Here is a 20,308-nt window from a genome sequence, read left to right as displayed (position 1 = left end):
CCTCTTAGTGGGATTGCTGGATCATGTGAGGAAGCACATATTTTCCTCAATGGCTGCTCCATTTTACAGCCCCACCAGCAGTGTACGAGGGTTCTAGTCTCTCCACACCCTAGCTAGCATTTGTTGTTTTCTGTTTTGAACTTTGCTATTGTTGCTGGGGGGAGATGGTATCTCATTGTCTAATCTGCATCTCTCTAATGCCTAATGATAGCAAGCATTTCTTCGGGTGTTTGTTAGCTGTCTGAATGTTGTCTTTGGTGAAGTGTCTGTTCATGTCCTCTGCCCATTTTTTATTTATCTTTTTGTTGTTGAGGTGCTGAAATTTTCTATAAACTTTAGTGTTTAGCCTCTTGCGGGACATATTGTCCCCAAATTTTTTTTCCCACTCTCTGGGTTTTCCTTTCACTCTTTTGGTGAAATCTCTTTTTTTTCTTTTTTTTTTTTTATTAGGATTTGGGTGAAGATTTACAGAGTAAATTCACTTTTCATACAGCAGTTCACATATACTTTGTCTCATGTCATTGACCAAAATTTACAATGCAGCAGCTCCCCTCCCACTTCCTCCCCATAGTTACCTCCTCCCAGTCCATCCCTTCATACTCTTCCGCACCCTGAGCTATCTCCCTGTGCATAAGCAGCCCTTCCTTCTCCCATGATTGTTCTCTCCAGGGCGTGTGTCTACTTGAGGTAAATGTTTAACTCACATGCCTGTACTTTGTTTGGCTGGAAACCACAGTTGTGGGTTCAATTCCAGACCTGAAGGGCAGCTAGGGGCCATAGTCTCAGTGGTTACACCAGGCTCTATTGGACCAGCAAGCCTGGTCCCCACCTTTTTTTTTTTTTTGCCTCCAAATGATTTTGAGTTTTGTTCCACATTGTTCTCCCTCTTTATGCAGGATCTCCTACATCCCTTCCAAGTGGATGGCAGTGGTAGCTGGGCACCATCTAGTTCTTCTGGTCTCATGGTTGTATAGGTTGCAGATCGGGTGGTGTACCAGTCGCTAGGACTGATTGTTTCCATTAATTTTGATTTCTTTTGATGAAATCTCTTGATGCACATCAATGTGTAGTTTTTAGGAGGTCCCAGTCATCTATCTTGTATTGTGGTGTTTGTGCATCTTTAGTTATGTTTGACAGTGTATTTATACCATGTATTTTGGCCCCTACAAATATTTAGACTTGTCCTTCAGTTTCCAGCCATTAGAGGGCAAGGCTGCTGCAGCTAACAGATGCTGAGACCTGTTTTGGCCCGAGCAAAGCAAGCTTTTTCCCAATTACACACTATCTAATTTACATTTATCAGAATAAACTGCCAAATATTTCATGTTAATATTGACATTTTCATAAGTACTTGCAATTAGAATTCAAGCTGAGATTCCAATAAATCTCTCAGATGTTTTACAGTTACTTTTCCTGTCTTCAGACTTTGCAAAATATTTTTAAGAACACATTTGGAGGTCAGTCAGTCTTTGGAGAGTTTATGCTGTGTATGCAAAACAGTTGGGCAGAGAAAAAAAAATATTACAAATGGCAAAGCAAATTGAGGACAACTGCAGGGGTGTGCGAGCTTCTCTCAAAACAAGTGTAGGATATGAAATTCAAAATCTTAACACGGATAAATGGGACCATTAGTTTCTCACTTTATTTAAATCCTCATCTCATAGCTTCTTTAAATATCTAGCTCCCTGGCTGCATTTAAAGGACATTGCTTTAAAGGACACTGTATTAAAAGTGTGGTTATAGTCACAAAAGTGTGGTTATATGTCTTTTTACTTACCATTTATATGTATTGTATAATTGCCCTGCACTTAAAGAGTGGCAATGTCTCTTTGGCAGTGGATTTGACATGCAGTGTTGACCTAAGTAAAAAGGTACCTTCATGCTCAAACTCTCACTGCCATCGAATTGATTCTGACTCATAGTGACCCCCTTTGGGTTTCCAAGACAGTAAATCTTTATGGAAGTAGAGAGCCCACTCTTCCTTCCACAGAGTGGCTGGTGGGTTTGAACCGCCAATCTTCTGGTTAGCAGTCAGAGCTCCTTGTCCTCATACTAAAATATTTTTATTTATCAAATTGCCTAAAGCATGGCTTCCTAAGTGATGTAGAGTTATAATATATTCTTTGGTTTCTGTAAAATAATATTATCCACTTTCATTTAGAAGAAGGTAGGGCTTAAGACATATTACAGAGTATTTATAAACGCAGTAAAACCTAAGAAAGCCGGAACCTGTGTAAGGCGGAACCCCATCAGAGAAGGAAAACTCAAGTATTTTCCACCAAAATGAGCGATAGAGACGTGGTAAGACTGTACCCTGTCAAAGGCGGAAAACTTGTGAGAGCCAGGAAAACAAGGCAGGTTAGTTGAGTGTGGGTTCGTACAGGTTTCACTGTAGAACAAATCTTGCGTGCTACGATCAAACTTATTGACTGAACTAAAAGCCTTAGGAATAGAAACTTTTTGAGGGGAAGAACAAATGCAGCCTTTTGTCCAGGTGGGCAGAGGATGGGGAAAGTAAGCTTCCCCTTGGTATTCAGGGGTGTGTCTAGTGAAAAGGGCTCCTGCAAGTACAGCCAAGAATTGCTGTGATGTTCTCGCTTTAGGGGCTTTAAGGGGCTGCACCAGCAACCAATTAAAGCAGCAGCTTTGGGTGTGGGGCCCAGGCTTCAGGCTGTTTTAAAGCTCCTCGTTGTTGTTGTCCTCGAGTCAAACGGAGCAACCTGGCTGAGACCTGAGGCCTTAGTAAACATGGCTGCGGACCATTCTGCTGACTCACAGTACTGGGCGGAGGCCAAGCCCATGTGCTCAGCTGACAGGTGGCCATCGGGATGCACCTGCCTGGCCTCTGGCAGCCCTTGTTGCTGAAGCTCCTGCTAGGGCCTTAAATCGCCAGCGCAAGCCAGGCAAACCTGGTTTAGCAGCGGCTTCCCCTCCATGGGGATAGCTGGATAATCTCTTCATCGTCCCAACACTCCTCAGCCCCCGGATCCCTCTGCTCCAAGCAAACTGGGTTGCTCACCACAGAGTAGGCCCTGGACGCTGAGGCATTTGCACATTTTCTAATGTGTTATTTCATCTGAAACACTTCTTCCTCCAGAGCTTTAATCAAAACCAGTTGTAAGTCAAGAAGATGTTGAATCATACCCAGGTATCAAAGTGGAGCTGTGCTCCATCAGATTTTCCAGGGCTGATTTTTTGGAAGTAGATCCAAAACCGACCCAAACTCACTGCGGTGGAGTCGGATCCAACTCACAGCGACCCCTCCTTGGGTTCCCGAGGCGGTATCACTACAGAAGTAGATTGCCCAACCTTCCTTCCAAGGAGTGGCACTAGGCCGTTTTTCTAAGGCACCTTTGGGTAGTCTTGAACCTGGACCCTTCTGGTTAGCAGCTGAGCATGTTAACTGTTTGCACCATGCAGGGGCTCCACCTGCCACGCAGAAAGTACTAAAACAGTATTTATTGACTGACTGACTGACTGGACAGGTGGATGAATATGAGTCATTAGCAGAAGCAGAAAAGACCAAATGTATGACCAGCTCCTTGGCTGCAGAGACAGGGAGGAGAAAGCCATGCTTGGTGCCCTCCAGGCACAGTGGACTAAAGGAAACTAGGAGTGGGCTCTCCACCTGTGAGTAGGTGTCATGGATTTAACTGTGTCCCCCCAGAATTTATGTCCACTTGTCTGCGCCATGATTCTCAGTGGTTTAGCAGTTACAGAATGATGCAATGTGGCAGATATGTAACGATATCCCATGATGTGATCTGATGTGATAAGCTGACCAGGTGTGAGAGGATAAGGGTGGGATGCAACACCCTGAGGCCTATCATAGCCCTGATGTGATGCAATGGGAGCTTCCCTGGGGTGTGACACCTTTTATCTTACAAGAGACAAAAGGAAAGAGAAGGGAGCAGAGAGCTTGAGGCCCTACACCACCAGGAAAGAGCTTGTGAGCAGAGTGCGTCCTTTGGACCCAGGGTCCCTGTGCTGGGACCCTCCTAGATAAGACACACAGAGAGAAAGCCTCCCCCAGAGCTGACACTCTGAACTGGGTCGTCAAGCCCCCTAAACGGTAAGAGAGTAAATTTGTTTGTTGAAGCCACCCACTTGTGGTATTTCGGTTACGGCAGCTGTAGAGAACAAGACAGTGGGACAGGCGAAGCCTCAGAACGCCTATGTGACCACCTCCCTCCACAGGGGTTCTTGCCCTCAGTCCCTGCTGTGGGAACAGTCCTTGGTGGCATTGTGGAAGACAGATTAAGGGTCCTCAATGTGTTAACATCCTAATCCTTATAACTGTGAACTTGTTACCTTATATGGAAAAAGGGATTTGCAGATGTAATTAAGGTTACAAACTTTCAGATGGGGAGACAATGCTGGATTATCCGGGTGGGCCCAATGCCATGAGTCCTTAAAATCAGAGAACACTGGCTGGCTGGGTTAACTAGATGAGAAGGAGGAGGAATTTTGGTGTGAGAGGAACGTGACCTGCTATTGTTGGCTTTGAGGATGGAGGAGGGGGTCACAAACCAAGGAATGCAGCCACCTACAGAAGCTGGGAATAGCCTTCAGTTGACAGCCGGCAAGAAAACGGGGTTGTAGGATCTCAGTCCTACAACCACAAGGAACTGGATTCTGTCAACAACCTGAAGGAGCAAGGAAACAACAGTACTTCTACACAAATGCAACACACTGCCCACGAGATGGTCCCAATTCGTAGCGACCCCTCCTTGGGTTCCCGAGGTGGTATCATGATGGAAGTAGATTGCCTAGTCTTCCTTCTGAGGAGTGGCTGGTGGGTTTGAACCACCAGCCTTCTGGTTAGCAGCCAGATGCTTTCACCACTGCACCACCAGAGCTCCTTTGTAGTCCAGAACAACCCCTCCTTATTTATGCTTTGATCTCAACCACACAGCCTCTCTGATGACTCCTTCTTGGTGTATAAAGGGGGGAGGCGAGGTGCTAATATCTGCCCCCAGGATAGCTATGAGGACGAATCAGCTCTATGAGGGAAAACACTCTAAGCTGGGACACATCACACACATGGCTGTCATTTGGTGACATCTCAGTGTGGGTGGATGCATTCCATTCTCTTCTCACAGGGTGCAAGCTTGCTGGTTTCCCACTGACTCTCCAAAGACACCCAAACCAACTGCTGTCAAGTTGATTCCTCCTTACAGGGCTCCTGCGTGTATCAGAGCAGAACTGTGCTCCATAGGGCTTTCAGGGGCTGAGTTTTCAGAAGCAGGTTACCAGGTCTTTCTTCTGAGGCCCTTGGGGGTGGACTTGAACCTCCAACCTTGCAGTCAGTAGCCAAGTGTGTTAACCATTTGCACCATCTAGTCTCTTCTTTTCTCCAAACTCCCTTTATCTCCTCTCCTCCTCCCCTCTCTTTTCTGTCTTCCTCCCTTGCCTCTTCATACTCCCATCATCCTCACCCAAAGCTTCAGGTTATTGCTAAACTCCAGAATTGGCCTTTGGTCTTGAAAACCCCTGCTTTAAACACATTTCAAGGCAAACAAATGTAAAGACATCCTTCTGATGTAGGGTCTTCCTTTGGCCTCTGTGTTCCATGAGGCTCACAGGAGCAAATCAGAGTGGTCCTTTGAAGGCAGACCTGCCCTCCGAGTCCTGTGAAGGGTGAGAGTGTGTGTGATGACTTTATAGTTTAGTGCCTACATTAGCTCAGGTTTCCAAGTAAACAAACACGGGACAACTGTGTGCCAGCAGGCTGGGATCAAACACTCCTCCAGCTGCTGGGAACACAAAGAGAGGCAGTTGCCTTAAGAAACAAATTCCCAGAGGCAGGGTTCAGGGAGGCAATCTGGGGTCTCAGAGAGGGGAACCTGAAGGGTCAAGGCCTGACCTCGCCTGTGCTGAGCTGTATGGAAATAGCACCCCTGCTTCCTCCCTAGAACAGAGAAGCTCCAGGTGTATAGGAAAAAATGGGCTCTCCAGGTCATGTGGGGCCCTTGACAGAGCCAAGGGTGGTTAATTAATTTGATACTAATTATGATTAATATGATTATGATATTAATGTGATTAATTAATGCCATCATGTGCTGTGGGGATTTTTAGCTTTTAAAGCACTTCTGTGTAGAATGTTCACTTGATCCTCCCAACAAGCCTGTGATACAAGCAATGTAGGTAATATGGTCCCATTGTACAGATTAGGGAAGTAAGGTTCACAGATGTTTTGGTTACTTCATGCTGCTCTAACAGAAAATACCACAAATGGGTTGGCTGAATAAAGAGGTGTTTACTCTTTCAGTTTGGAGGCTTTAAGTCCAAGTTCAAAGTGCCAGGCTCTAGGGGCTGTGTGGAAGCCCCTCGACCTTGGGCTTCAGCTCTGCCTCTTGCTCCGGGCCCACTAAAGCTGGAGGCATCTCTTCACTCAGACAGCTGCTGGCTGCTGAAGCTGACAAGCCCAAGGTCGACCAATAAAAATGGCACAGTCCCAATATTACCAAACAACATGGCAGGCCATTGATTCAAGTCCACAAAGAGTCCCAGGATCGGCAGACAACGTGGCAGGCTGCTGAATAATGATTCTGCTACGTGCAGGGTTCAAGCGGCCAAGCAGACCATTCCTAAAGCTTCTCCTTATATACTGAGAACAGCCCACATAGCCACAGGCAGCTACTCAGCTGCTCACAGTAGATTTCACCATGGAGTTGATTACCAGTCTAGTCATGGAGAGTACTACACCTACCTGCCCAGCCAAGCTGACACACAACCTTAACTAGTACAACAGGGGTTAAGTAACTGGCCAAATCACCAGCTAGGGCAGCTGAGAACTGAGCATGTCTGAGGCCACTCTCTCAGCCTGCAGAGCATAAGCCAAGTTTGAATTAGTTGAAGGCTGAGAGCATTACTTTCTTACTGTACTTTCACAGGAGGCCCTGGGTGGCACAAATGGTTGCTGCACTCAGCCACTAACCCAAAGACTGGAGGTTCAAGTCCACCCAAAGATGCCTTGGAAGAAAGGCCTGGTGATCTACTTCTGAAAAGTCAGCCACAGAAAATCCCTGGCAGCCCTGTTCTGCTCTGACACGCTTAGGGTTGCTGTGAGCCGCAATCAACTTGACAACAACTGGTATACTTTCAAAGGCTTGGAAAACGTAGCTATTTACTGAAATACTTAAAAAACTGATAATCCAAGTCCCCAGTTCTTTTGTTAAGAAAACATATGCTTTGGGAGCTGAAGCAGAGCTGGAGGTTTCATTCACAGGGGTTGGGACAGAGTGGAAATTTCCACACAGGAGTCTTTCAGATGTACACTTCCAGGGCTGAAGTCCTCCCAGAATCCAAAACTTTTCAGCAGATTAAAATGCACAGCTTTCGAACAACCTTTGCTGACTCTGTCCAATTGTCAGGCTTCTCTAGAATCCGACTGGGCAAACATGATTCACTGCATTCTTGATGAATTAAGCTGTAAATCACACATCTTTTTTTTTTTTAAAGCATGCATTAGTTTCCTCACTTCTTGGCCAAACCAAGTACAAATGACCACAGGGGCCGTTTTCTTCCCGGGAAAATGTCTTCCTTTTTTTTTTTTTTCCTGCTCTTCAAATGGAGGATCGCCTTGTAAGGTTGCAATGGTTGGGCAGTACCTCACAGTGACATTTTTTTGGAGTTTGAAAGTGCTAAGCGGCATCTGTGCAGAATGGTTCTGCACCCAGCTTTCTGAGGTCAGATTTCAGGCGACCAGCAAGCCTGGGCACACATGGGAGCTGACAGAGTGGCAACGGCAGCTGGAGAAACCCAGTGTCAGGAATGCTCCTTGAGTGGAAAGGGGAGAGGCTGCAGCAGGAACCAGACACTCCCTCTCACCTCTGCACCCCAACAGTCGCTGAGCATGAGAGCCCGTCACTCTCATTAACCACGCCTGTGTGCCAGGTAGTTCCGGGCTCTGGAAATAAAGGAGGCTGAGCTCCAGCGGGAGAAGTGTCAGGAGCTGGCCATACTGGCATAAGATTTGCCCCATCTTCTAACTGAAAACCCAAGAAAGAGGGAGGCCGCGGCCTCTGCACAGGGAAGCACGAATGAGCCCCAGAGAATGGCTTTTTCTCCCTGCGGCTGCTACCGGGGATTTTGTTTGCATTCGAGCAAACATTGACTTTACAATTATTTTCTGGTAAAAGAAAATGAAGGAGCTCTGGTGGCGTAGTGCCTAAGGCTCTTGACTGATAACCAGAAGGCTGGCTGTTCAAACCCACCAACCACTCCTTGGAAGGGCGGTTGGGCAATCTACTTCCGTAGTGATACTGCCTCAGAAACCCAAGGAGGGGTCACTATGAGTTGGGTCCAACTTGACAGCAAATAACAATAACAACAACAAACGTAAATGAAGAGTTTTGAAGAAATAGGAACTTTTAGAAAACAGTTGTTTCCAGAAAATAGGGGGCATGGCTAAAATAAAGAATTGATATGGCAAGACGAAGCTAGGCGAAGTAGATTTACACAAAAAGCATCGCACGTGTTCTCAGTCCGCTTCTCCTTTCACACTCAGGAAGAAAACGCACAAAGTGGTCAAGGAACGGGGTATGGGGTCGGGGGCTAAGGGCTGGATTCTACTTCCGGCCGGCCCTTAAGCCACCCTGGGACCCACCCCATTTCTGCACCTGTGTAGAACTTCCACAGGGTCTCCAGGGACCCTGCAATTCCTGTGATCCTTTTACCCGTTCCCATTTTCCTCCAAACCACTAGGCATCCCAGATGAGACTATTTCAGCTCGCCGGCTTCTCTGTCCCCCGAGCTGGCTCTGAGCAGGACTAGCCCTCTCTCAGCTGTATGCTAAGCAGCTCTGCAAGGCTCAGGGCGAGGAGCAAAACTGCCCGTATTGTTGGCAACTGGATAAAGCCCGTGGCTCCAGAGCCGGGGTATGGAATAATGGGGGCAAATCGGTACCCCTGTTCCAGGCAGCCCTGGACTCTGGGTACCTGCATGCCTGCCTTCTTTGGACCCCAGACACCCTCCCCAGCCTAGGTGGCACCCCTTCCAAGGCCTTGCCCGTAGGCAGGGCCTCACTGAAGGACAGTGGTCTCCTTCCAGCTGCCCTACACCCCACTGAGACACAAACAACCACCCTCTTTTAGTCCCACAACAGACCACCCAGGCTTGCCAAAACAAGGACAGACTCTGAAAGGGGATAATTTTATTTTCAAGGGTCTAATGGGACCAGTAGATGGAATAAAAAGTGTCAGCTATTAAAAAAAGGCAATCAGCTGTCTTCTTCCAGATAAACAAACTATCCTTTGAACTAGAAAAGCTGCCTTCCCACTGGGTCAGCCTGGGGTTAGATCACCAAGGAGTCTCCCCTCAGATGATCTCTCATCACTCCCCGCGCCCCCATTTCTCTCTCCAGGAGCTTCCAGGACCCCTGGGGCCTTGCTAAGAAATTATCAGATGACCTCCTCTGACATAGAGCCCTCCCAGGGACACAGTGCTCACATTTAGAAAAGAGGGTTTGTAGTTCTCTCTTAGGGGGGTGGTAGCGGGTCAATGGTAGAATTCTCATCTGCCATGCAAGAGACCTGGGCTCGATTCTGACCAATGCACCTCACCTACAGCTACTACGGATGTGTCAGTGGAGGCTGATGTGTTGCTGTGATGCTAAATGGGCTTCAGTGGAGGTTCCAGACTAAGACACACTAGGAAGAAAGGCCTGGTGATCTACTTCCCAAAAATCAGCCAGTGAAAACCCTGTGACTCACAACAGTTCAAGCCCATTGTGTATGGGTTCACCGTGAGTCATGGGCTGACTAGACGGCCGGCTAACAACGACCATAACCAAATCTCTTCAGGGAGAATTCCAGGTGGGGAAATGTCCCTGGCACCTCTCAAGTCACTCCATAAAGCTGCCAGCTCTTCAAAACTATAAGACTTGCCTGCAGTAACAACTTTCAACATTTTATAGGCTTTTTAAAAAACTCAACCGCCATGGTATTTCCTCTCATGTTTATAACTTCTCTCTCTAACGATTGTAACTTTTTGTTTTTGTGAATGTGTGAAGCCTCCGCTAGATGATTTACAGGAATGCCAACAATGCTTGACAGGGTGAAAAACCCAGAGAGTTCCCCTCAACTCCTACATTAATATTTGAAGAGCAGGACTCGTAAGACTCATTTCCCCATCTTGGCTTTTTCAGCCATTTTCTGCTGTAACTTGGTTCTAGCTTTTCTTAGTTGCAAGATTGAGTCAGAAACTTTGAAAAATTTTCTGATTAAATGGAATGTGCTCCATTTAATGGAATGATTGTAAAAGAACATAAAAGTGTCTTAATTAAGATCCAATATAAACCATGAGGATGATGTGAGAAGACATTGCTCCTCTAGTAAGTCGGTTTATACTCTGAATTTGTAACTGTCACTGAAAGGAAAATATATAGCCATATCATAACAGGTACTTAAGAAAATGATTAGGGGTTTTGTCCCCCAAAATGACAAATAAAAGGGTAAAAACTACTTTTAAAATATACTATGAAAATATCTCACTGAAACATTATATATCATTGAACAAACACTGAACAAGGAATGAAAAGTTTTGGCTTCTGGTCTTGGACTATCTACTAACTAGTGTATAACCCTGGATATGACTTTTAACTTCACTGTATCTCAGTTTTCTCAACTCCAATCATGGGTTTTAAGACATAAAATTGACACTGAGGCAATATCATCCAAAAATGCTCCCATCCTCCCCATGCACACTTCCATCATCATTTTTTTTTTTTTTTCAAACAAAGCGAGGAAACAGAACTTTGGTGCTACCCTGGTAGTGTGACTTTTGCTACAAGGCCAATATGTGGCCCATCCGTGGTGGGCATAGGTGCTGTGCTTGTTTCTAGCAGTGGAAACAGATTTCCAGTGATTCCCTCAACACTTACTTCTTGTTCTGCTGGTGGCCAGCAGTCCATGTTTTCTTAGAGCCCAGGATGAGGGTGGTTGACCCACAGGGTCCTCTCAGACACAGAAACCAGGATTTCAGCCTCCTCAACACCAGGCTCTCCGCCTCTCAGCTACTCATTAAACTGTTGTCCATACAGGTTTACAAAGGGATGAGAGGTGTAGCTGGTACTGGAGAAAGATGCATTACTCTGTCCTCCAACTTTTGCCTTGTGGAAACTATGAGTATGGCTCAAACTAGCATGGAGCTGGAGGTCCTATGTGTGCTGTGGTGGAAAGAACGTTGGCCTTGAAGCTGGAGGACCCCAGTTCCAGGTTTGCTTGAACTACTTACTGGAGGTAGGGATTGGCAAGGCCCAGCTCCTTTCTGAAACTCAGGGTCCTCAACTCAAAGCACCCCTTCCTCCTGGGATTCTGGTGGGAATTGAATGGGGAGAGGTATGAGAAATGACTTTGGGATCCTTTAAGAGAGATGCCCAAATGCATCCATTCTCTGTAACAACAGTGCTAGTTAGGATCCCTATGAAAGACTGATTCTTCTCTGGGACCTAACTTTGCACTAAAGATAAACCAAGCCAAAAAATAAAAATGACAGAGGGAGCAAGAGAGAGAAAATCACTTGAGGAAATGTGTATTAGGATCTGGGTCACCTAGAACATTTCAGAGAAACGTCCTGAGCTAGTGCCCTCTCCATGCTGACCTCCGTGGAGGTGTCACAGGGCATGCCGAGAGCCGAATGTGAGCGTGGCAGCTTCGTGGTGCTGCCCTGACCCGGGTTCCCACCTTCTGGCGTGTACCAGGACTTACCAAGTAGCGCTCCTCCTGCCTCATGCTGGGGGTGCGGATCATGTGATTCTGTTCTCCTCTCCAATCTCCAAATCGACGGAAAAAATAGTTGGATAAGAACCGGTTGACAGGGTCTCTAATGATGTTAATGTAGACAGGCTGGTCTCCTCCAAACCTAACACACACATGCACACAAATAAGAATCTCATTATAAACTGTCACACTGGAGCAAGAGAAAGCCTATGGAGAAAATGCCTGCCTGGAGCTTAACAGATATGGGCAGATGACCTTGTCTGCTAACACAGCAATGAACCCTTTAATAAACAAGCAGTGTTTCCTGACAGGCATGTTATTACCATGCAGAAAGTAGAGATGGTAATACCTGTCCCACATACTTGTCGAGAAGCTGTGAGGACTGTTTCATAGTATAAAGTACTACATAAATGAAGGTATTAGTCAGTGTGAAGGCAAAGACTTTGGTCTTGTTTTCTTATCAGATGTAGGGTTCTTGAGGGCAGGGGCCACGTGGTCTTTGACTTTGTGCCCCAGTGCACAGCACAGAGCCCATAGGCACATAATTGACACTCAGTGAATGTCTCAATTGATTGGGAAATTATGACTGCCTTATGGGTGAAACAGTATTTATTTTATGTTCTAATTCAAACAATTCTCATTCAAACAGTTCCAGGCATGGTGTTCTGCAATGAGTGGATGGGCAGTAGCTACCATTATTGAATGTTTGCTGTTGTAAATATATGTACCAACTCTCTTAAGCTGCACACCTCAATGGAGTAGAAACCCTAATTACCCTCATTTATACCTAGGGAAACTGAGGCAGACAGTGGGTGACTGTGCTGCGCCATGATCTGGCTCTAGAACATGGGCCCTTCACCATGGAAAGAAGATCTCAGAGTTGAAAAAATAATGTGAGGAATACAAATAACTAAGTAAAAGTCGACAGGTGAGAAGTCCTCACGTGATAGCTCGAATAAATATCCAGCTGCTCCATTTCATTCATCCACAAAAGAATTAGACCGATAGGGCCTCCTCAAGGCGACACAGGCTGGCTGAGATTTTCTGAAGGATTCCTCCCTTTCTCATTGAGCTGCTTGAAAGCAGAGAAGCCTGGGAGAGTACTCCAGATTTTGGGCAGAGCTCTTGCCCTGGTGACCTCCTGAGGGACATGCAGGAGGTCCCTGTAGCCCAGTGACCCTGAAGCCTTCTGATGAGAATGCCAACACATTCTGTCTGGGGTCAGAAATTGCTCAGAGAAAACAAGATGGCGGGACCCTGTGCCCACCTCTCTCCACCTGGCATTAAGTTCACCTTTCAAAACCCAGCTCAGAGACTCAGTCACATCTTTCAGAAATGTTTGACTCCCAACCTAGTGTGGCCCCCTCCGCTGTCCTCCAAGCCCTGTCTCCCGTACTGTGTTTACATGTCTGTCTTGCCCATCAGACGGGGAGCCTGAAGGCCAGGAACCACTCCACAGTGCCTGGCATAGAGCAGATGCTCAACAAATGACTGAATGAGACATGAAAGCCTAGGTGTGTGGTTCCACGTTTTCAAGTCTCTGCCAGTAGCACGGCTTTCTTGTCAGAGGAAAGTAGACTTACCAGGCTCCTGATCCTTTTTGTGTGTGCATTCATTCATATAATGCTGTTCCCCAGTTTATGTGAATTATAAAAGAGAATCTTCAAGAGAGAAACCCAAAGGAACAAAAAGGAATGATTCTCCAGTGGTGGGATTTCAAGCACTAGGACACATGAATGATATTCTGGAGTTCTCAAATCCCACCACGCTGGAAAACCTGACGCCGATGAATAAAGTTCCTCTGGCCAATATGAACCCTGTCACTTCCCAGATGTATATGAGGTGACGTTTCATACACCTAGATGAGCCACTAACTATAATCCCGAGAGTCAGAAATGCTAACCACCAGCTGCATCCTGAATATATCCTCCTCTTTTAATTAAATTGGGTTTCATGTCTATGATAAACAGCAGCTGAAGTAATAATGCTAGGTCCTAGGAAGATGAAGCATGCATACCAAATGTGTATGCAAACAGACCCTCAGAAATTGCACAATGCTTTTATAAACCTCAAGTGTGCTTCCATATTATCATGGAAAGAATGACAACTAATGCTAATTAGCAGAACTGCCCAGCCACACGAACCAGTGCACAGCTTTCCACTATGAAATGACTCCCAGCCTGGCCACAGCCATCTCCTGTCAGAAGCGATGGACGTCCAGATCTGATAAGGCTTGTTGAGCTTGGATGCCCTGCTCCTGGTTATACATTACAACCTAACACACACTGTCCAGAATAATTTTCCAAAACAGACCTTTAGATGGTTGAACTCACTGCCAAGTATTAGATAATGTAATAGCTTCTATGCAGAAATTTCTAACAAGAGAGAGGTGTCTCCCTTTCCCAGATGGCAACACTGAATAATAATTCCAGGCTGCCAACACTTGTCTTTTGTTGTACACACAACTTCCTCCCAAATTGTTCAAACTGAGTGGCATGTCAGTTATACAAGAGGAGGTTGGAATAGCTCTTATGTGTCCTGGTGCCTGGGAAGGGAAATAGATTCCTCTACCCTCATCACATTCTCTCTCAAGATATCTCAGTATTTTTTTTTTTTTTCCCATTCTGGTCAGAATTCCTGGTCACCCTTAAGCTTTATGGGTCACTTGAACCTACTATTTATTGCTGAGTCTATTCTGGGGCCTAGAATGCCTTGTGTCCCACCATCTCATATAGCACAAAGTTCTGCCTCAATTTTATAAACCTCAAGAGAAGATTCCCCAATCTCACTGTGTAGTCCATCGTACAGGTCAACCCAGCCATTGATCCATCTTTGTTATGCACAGTATTCTTAATCTTTATTTTAGGCACACTTCCTTTTGCTCCATTCCATGTAAAAGGATGAGTTTCACTCTCATAAATCTTTTACAACTTTTAATTTCAATTTAAATACTCTTAACCTTTTGTTGTTGTTGTTGGTTTCCTTAAACATTTCCCTTAACATTTGTCTTGAGACCTATTTCCTTTCATTGTATAAGCTCTAGTCTAATTTGGTGTTCATCAAGCTCAAGAAAGAAAAAATGTGGCGACCACAGCTGACCACAGGTTCTAAGCTATGCTTTCCACACCCTCTGTCTTTTGGTCAATACAATTATTGCAGATTTGAAGCTAAACTAGTAGGTATTACCAATTTCTGTAACATTTGTTCACAGGTCCTATTTACCAACTCTTTAATCAACCCTGTCAATGACCCTCTCCAAATTTATCATATTCTTTTTTATTTTTTTTTCTGATGAGGAGATGAATACAATCCTCTAGGAATAATAACTGCCTGGTTCTCAATTTTTAAAAATATATTCCTAAATATATCATTCTGGCATTTTCCTCAACATCTTACCCCACAGCAACCTCCACCAATGAATCCATCAACAATCTTAGTCACCGCTCCAATAGTTATACAAAGCTCTTGGGTGAGTATTCTTGGTATGTGTTCATCCAAATGCTGAAGACATTCTTTCTAAAATATTATTACATATATAAATAACATTTAAGATCTGTGCTGCTCTGGAAAATTAAGATTATTGTCCTCAGTAGTAGTTCAGTGATAGAATTCTCGTCTTCCATGACAGACATCTGGGGTTCAGTGCCCCACTGCACAGGCACTACTCGTTTGTCAGTGGAGGCTTGCATGTTGCTATGATACTGAACAGGTTTCAGTAGAGCTTCCAGACTAAGACAAGTTAGGAAGAAAGGTCAAATTCCAATCTACTAAGTTGTAGAACTACTAGAAGTAGTTTGATCTATTTCTGAAAATCAGCAATAAAAACCATATGGATCGTAACAGTCCACCCTTATTGTGTATGGGGTCGCCATGGGACAAGGGCAGACCCCGTGTCAGCTGACAACATTGTCTTTGTACTACAGTAGAGTTTTCTGTAACTGGAAACAATTTTGAAAGTATATCTTGTTCTTAACCTCTAGCCAGGAAGTAAAGGAACTCTGGTTGCATAGCGGTTAAGGCAACTGGCTGCTAACCAACAGGTTGGTGGTTCAAACCCACTAGCCACTCAGCAGAAGAAATATGGGACATTCCATAAATATTTACAGCCTTGGAACTCAATGTGGGTCGAAACTTAATGTGGGTCGGTCTGAGTTGGAAGCAACTTGATGGCAGTCAGTTTGGTTTTTCTGAGCCAGGAAGTAAGGGTTAGCCTTGTGTTGTCACCTACATGAAAAGAATAAAATGACTTGTGAGACAAGAGGCTCATGGCTTTGATCACTTATCAGTGAGAGATGAACATCCTTTGAAGTGAGAGAAAAGGCCTCAAAGAGACTTTGGCGATAGGGAGAGGAGGTACTGGAGGCAGGAGGTGGGTAGAGATGGTTATTTAATGGTCCTTTGTTGCAAGCCATGTGGAAGCAGTGACTACTGGCGAGCAGTCCCTGGACCCCAACTGTGGGCCAACACTGAGGTAGAAGGGCTGCACTCCAAACACACAACCCTATGCAGGGATGTATCAGTCCTTTGCTGCCCAGGATGAGGCCTTCCATCATCAAAGGCCACTGCTCTCCGGAGGGTCCTAAGGAAGAGAAGGGGAAGCATTGCTGAGGGGGAAGTTATGGCAAATAAAGTGAAGGGAGGAGGTGTGTGGGCCACTGGAGTTAAAGGAAGACTCACTGATAAGGCAAGAAACAAGCAGATGGGTTGAGGGAGAGCCCAGATCTTACAAGTCCTGATGGGCCTTGGAAGCCTGGGGTTTCATGGGGCAGCAGACATCCACTCACTATAAACTGAGAAGCAGAAAAGTGAGGAAAAAGAGTGTCGTTTTTGGAAGATTCATTCAGCACTGTTTAAATAGGATAGACTAAGAGGAAACTGTCATTTAAAATCAAACTTTTGAGCTATGTTTAAGTAGATCAGGAAAATGTTGACCACTAATACAATTATCAGTTTGGTGTGGTCTCCCAGGTTTGAGGTTTCTGTCACTCTTATGAAAGATATGATGAGCACAGAATAAAAATGGGTCACTTTGCTAATAACAAGAAAAACAAAGCCAACATTTAGAAATATGGTATGGAAATCAAAATGAATTATGGAATGAGCCAGCTCTGATTTGCTTTAACTGGAGGGAAGCCATTGAAGGGAAGGCTTCGATCACATCCCTACTGAAGACTTCACTTCCCAGAAGGATGAAGTGTCCAAAACGCTTCCCCTTCCACCTCACACAGTGCTTGCTTTTTGGGATGACCAGGTATTGGTTTGTTTGTTGCACATTTTTTGCAAGTTTATGTTCACATGGGAGGCACCATCTGAAAGAAATGAAGATATAAAAATGGATGCAAAAAGGGGTGAAAAGGTCACAGGTGAGACAGGAGGAATAACAGGAAAAGGGGTTAAGAGAAGAGAGGTACTGGAATTATATAGCATATTGTCATCTCTTAGAATCCATATGGCCTATTTTGACAAACATTGTACTTTGAAACAAGACTTTCTAACTTATTCTCTGAAAGATGAAGTTGCTGGGGAGAGATTTCGGAAATATTACCCTCTTTACCTCCTTCTTGGCACGCACCCCCTGTCCCGCAAACCACTCAGGAAACAAATAAAAGTAGGAGAAGAGGGTGTGGAGGCAAATTGTGCTGTGCCCTAGGAAACTCTTTCCAGTCTTTCCATTTAAGATATGCTTACAAATAAAGGGACAATGTTTATGTTGGGAAAAGTACTTGTTGATGTTGTCAGGTGCCATCTAGCCCATTCCAACTCATAATAACTCTGTGTAAAACACCATGAAGCACCACAGGGCACTGTGCCATCCTCACAGTCCTTGCTATGTTTTGAGCCACTGTGTTGATGTGTCTCAGTGAGGGTCTTCTGCTTTTTCACTGACACTCTACTTCACTAAGGTTCTTCTCCAGGGATTGGTTCCTCCTGATAACATGTCCAAAGTATGTGAGATGATGTGATGGTTGGAGCTGTGTGTCAACTTGGCTGGACCACAATTCTGTGTGGTTTAAGCAATTGTGATGTGGGTGATTCCCATGATGGGATCAGATGTATATGTTTTGAGCAGCTAATCCATTGAAAGGGAGTTTCCCTAGGAGTGTGGCCTGCTTCCAGGATATTTATGGATATCCTGGGAAAAGAGACATTCTGTGGATCAGGATTCTGCTGTGCAGCCTACAACTGTCCATGAGTGAACAATCCACCATTCAAATCCTGGAGATCTTGGATTTGTCATTCGTTGGAATCAATAGCCAGCATACTGCCTGCCAATCTTGAGCTCGTCAGCCCCTGCAGCTGCGTGGGTCAGGAAAAGCATCCAGCTTGAAGTTTGATCCAAGAACTTGGGACTTGCCAGCTTCTATAAGTGTGTGAGCCATTTTCCTAAGATAAATTTCTCTTTCTCCCTCTCTCTATATAAGCTTTACTGGTTTTGTTTCTCTAGAGAACCCAGTCTAACACAGATGAAGTCTCACCATGACATTTCCAAGGAGCATTCTGGCTGTACTTGTTCCAAGACAGATGAGTTTATTCTTCTAGCAGCCCATGGTATATTCAATATTTTTTGCTAAGACCATGATTCAAATACATCAATTCTTCTAATTCATTGTGCAGCTTTCACATGCATATGAGTGGATTGAGAATACCATGGTTTGGGTAAGGTGCACCTTAGTCCACAAGGTGACATCTGTGTTTTTTAAACACTTTAAGAAATTTTTTGCAGCAGATTTGCCCAGTGTAATACATCATTTGATTTCTTGACTGCTGCTTCCATGGGCATTGACTGTGGATCCAAGTAAAATGAAATCCTTTACAACTTCAAACTTTTTCCCAATTATCATGATGTTGCTTAGTGGACCAGTTCTGAGAAATTCTGTTCTCTTTATACTGAGGTATAATCTACACTGAAGGCTATAGTCTTCGATGTTCATCAGAAGTGTCCTCTTCACTCATAGCAAGCTAGGTTGTGTCATCTGTATATCACAGGTAATTATTAAATCCCCCTCCAATTTGGATGCCACGTTCTTCTTCATATAGTCCAGCTTCTCAGAGTATTTGCTCAACATTCAGATTAAATAAGTATGGTGAAAGGATGCAACCTTGATGCACACCCTTTTTAATTTTAAACCACATGTTGTTGTCATGTGCCGTCGAGTCAGACCTGACTCATAGCAACCCCTCCTTGGGTTATCAAGGTGGTATCACTATGAAGTCGATTGCCCAAACTTCTTTCCAATTAAACCACAAAGTATCCCTTTATTAAGGGAACAACTGTCTCCAGTCTACGTACAGGCTCAGCATAAACACAATTAAGTGTTCTGCAATTCCCATTCTTCACAATGTCATCCATAATTTATTGTGATCCACACAGTTGAATGCCTTTGCATAGTCAATAAAACACAGGTAAACATCTTTCTAGTATTCTCTGCTTTCAGCCAAGATCCATCTGATATCAGCAATAATATTCTTTTTTCCATTTCCTCTTCTGCATCTGGCTTGAATTTCTGGCAGTCCCCTGTCTATATACTACTACAACCAGTTTTGAACTACCTTCAACAAAAATTTTACTTGTTTGTGATATTAATGATATTGTTCAATAATTTCCACATTCCATTGGATCACTTTTCTTTGGAAATGACATAAATATGGATTTCCTCCACTTGGATGGTCACACAACTATCTTCCACATTTCTTGGAATAAATAAATAAGCGCTTCCAGTGTTGCATCCATTTGTTGAAACATCTTAATTGGTATTGTCAGCCCGTGGAGCCTTGTTGTTCACCAATGCCTTTAGTGCAGCTTGGACTTTTTACTTCAGTGTCATTGGTTCTTGATCATATGGCATCTCCTGAGATGGCTGAATGTCAACCAATTATTTTCAGGGCAATGACTCTGTGTATTTCTTCTATCTTCTTTTGATGCTTCCTGCATCAAGAAATCAGACATCATATTGCACTGAGGAACTCTTCTGCAAAAGATCTCTTTAAAGTATTGAAGAGCAAGGATGTCACTTTGAAGACTAAGGTGAGCCTAACCTAAGCCTTCCTTTTTTGATTTTCTAACACCAGGTCTTTGCACATTTCATTATAATATTTTACTTTGTCTTCTCAAGTCATCCTTTGAAATCTTCTGTTCATCTCTTTTACTTCATCATTTCTTCTGTTTTCTTTAGCTACTCTATGTCCAAGAGCAAATTTAAGAATCTCTTCTGACATCTAATTTGGTGGGTTTCTTTTCTTTTCTTTTTAATGACTTTTTGCTTTCTTCACATACAATGTCCCTGATTATATCCCACCTGAATTTAGAGACCATTTGAAGAACTATCTTTCATTTGACACACTGAACACCAATGACCAAACATGTGATGAGGTATAAGATGACATCAAGAACATCATACATGAAGAAAGCAAGCAGACATTTAAAAGACAGGAAAGGAAGAAAAGACCAAAAGGGATGTCCAAAGAGAGTCTGAAACTTGCTCTTGAATGGGGAATAGCTAAAGTAAATGGTAGAAATGACAAGATAAAAGAGCCGAACAGAAGATTTCAAAGAGCAGCTCAAGAAGACAAAGTAAAGTACTATA

At 44.3% G+C, this 20,308-nt stretch overlaps 1 protein-coding gene across 1 annotated transcript in view; it reads right to left on the bottom strand.

Moving 5' to 3' along the window:
- The window catches only part of UST (uronyl 2-sulfotransferase), a 477,109-nt gene that overhangs the window by 152,838 nt on the left and 303,963 nt on the right, over positions 1-20,308 (bottom strand). Inside the window, exon 5 of the mRNA XM_007943198.2 lies at positions 11,712-11,865. Coding sequence (XP_007941389.1) covers positions 11,712-11,865 — 154 coding nt within the window. The remainder of the gene's footprint in view (positions 1-11,711; positions 11,866-20,308) is intronic.

The sequence above is a fragment of the Orycteropus afer genome, unplaced genomic scaffold, assembly GCF_000298275.1.
Source record: "Orycteropus afer afer isolate SDZICR_OR568_19922 unplaced genomic scaffold, OryAfe1.0 scaffold00101, whole genome shotgun sequence".
NCBI classification, from domain to species: Eukaryota; Metazoa; Chordata; class Mammalia; order Tubulidentata; family Orycteropodidae; genus Orycteropus; species Orycteropus afer.
Note: the sequence above shows the minus strand (reverse complement) of the source record. Positions and strands in the feature narration are given on the sequence as shown.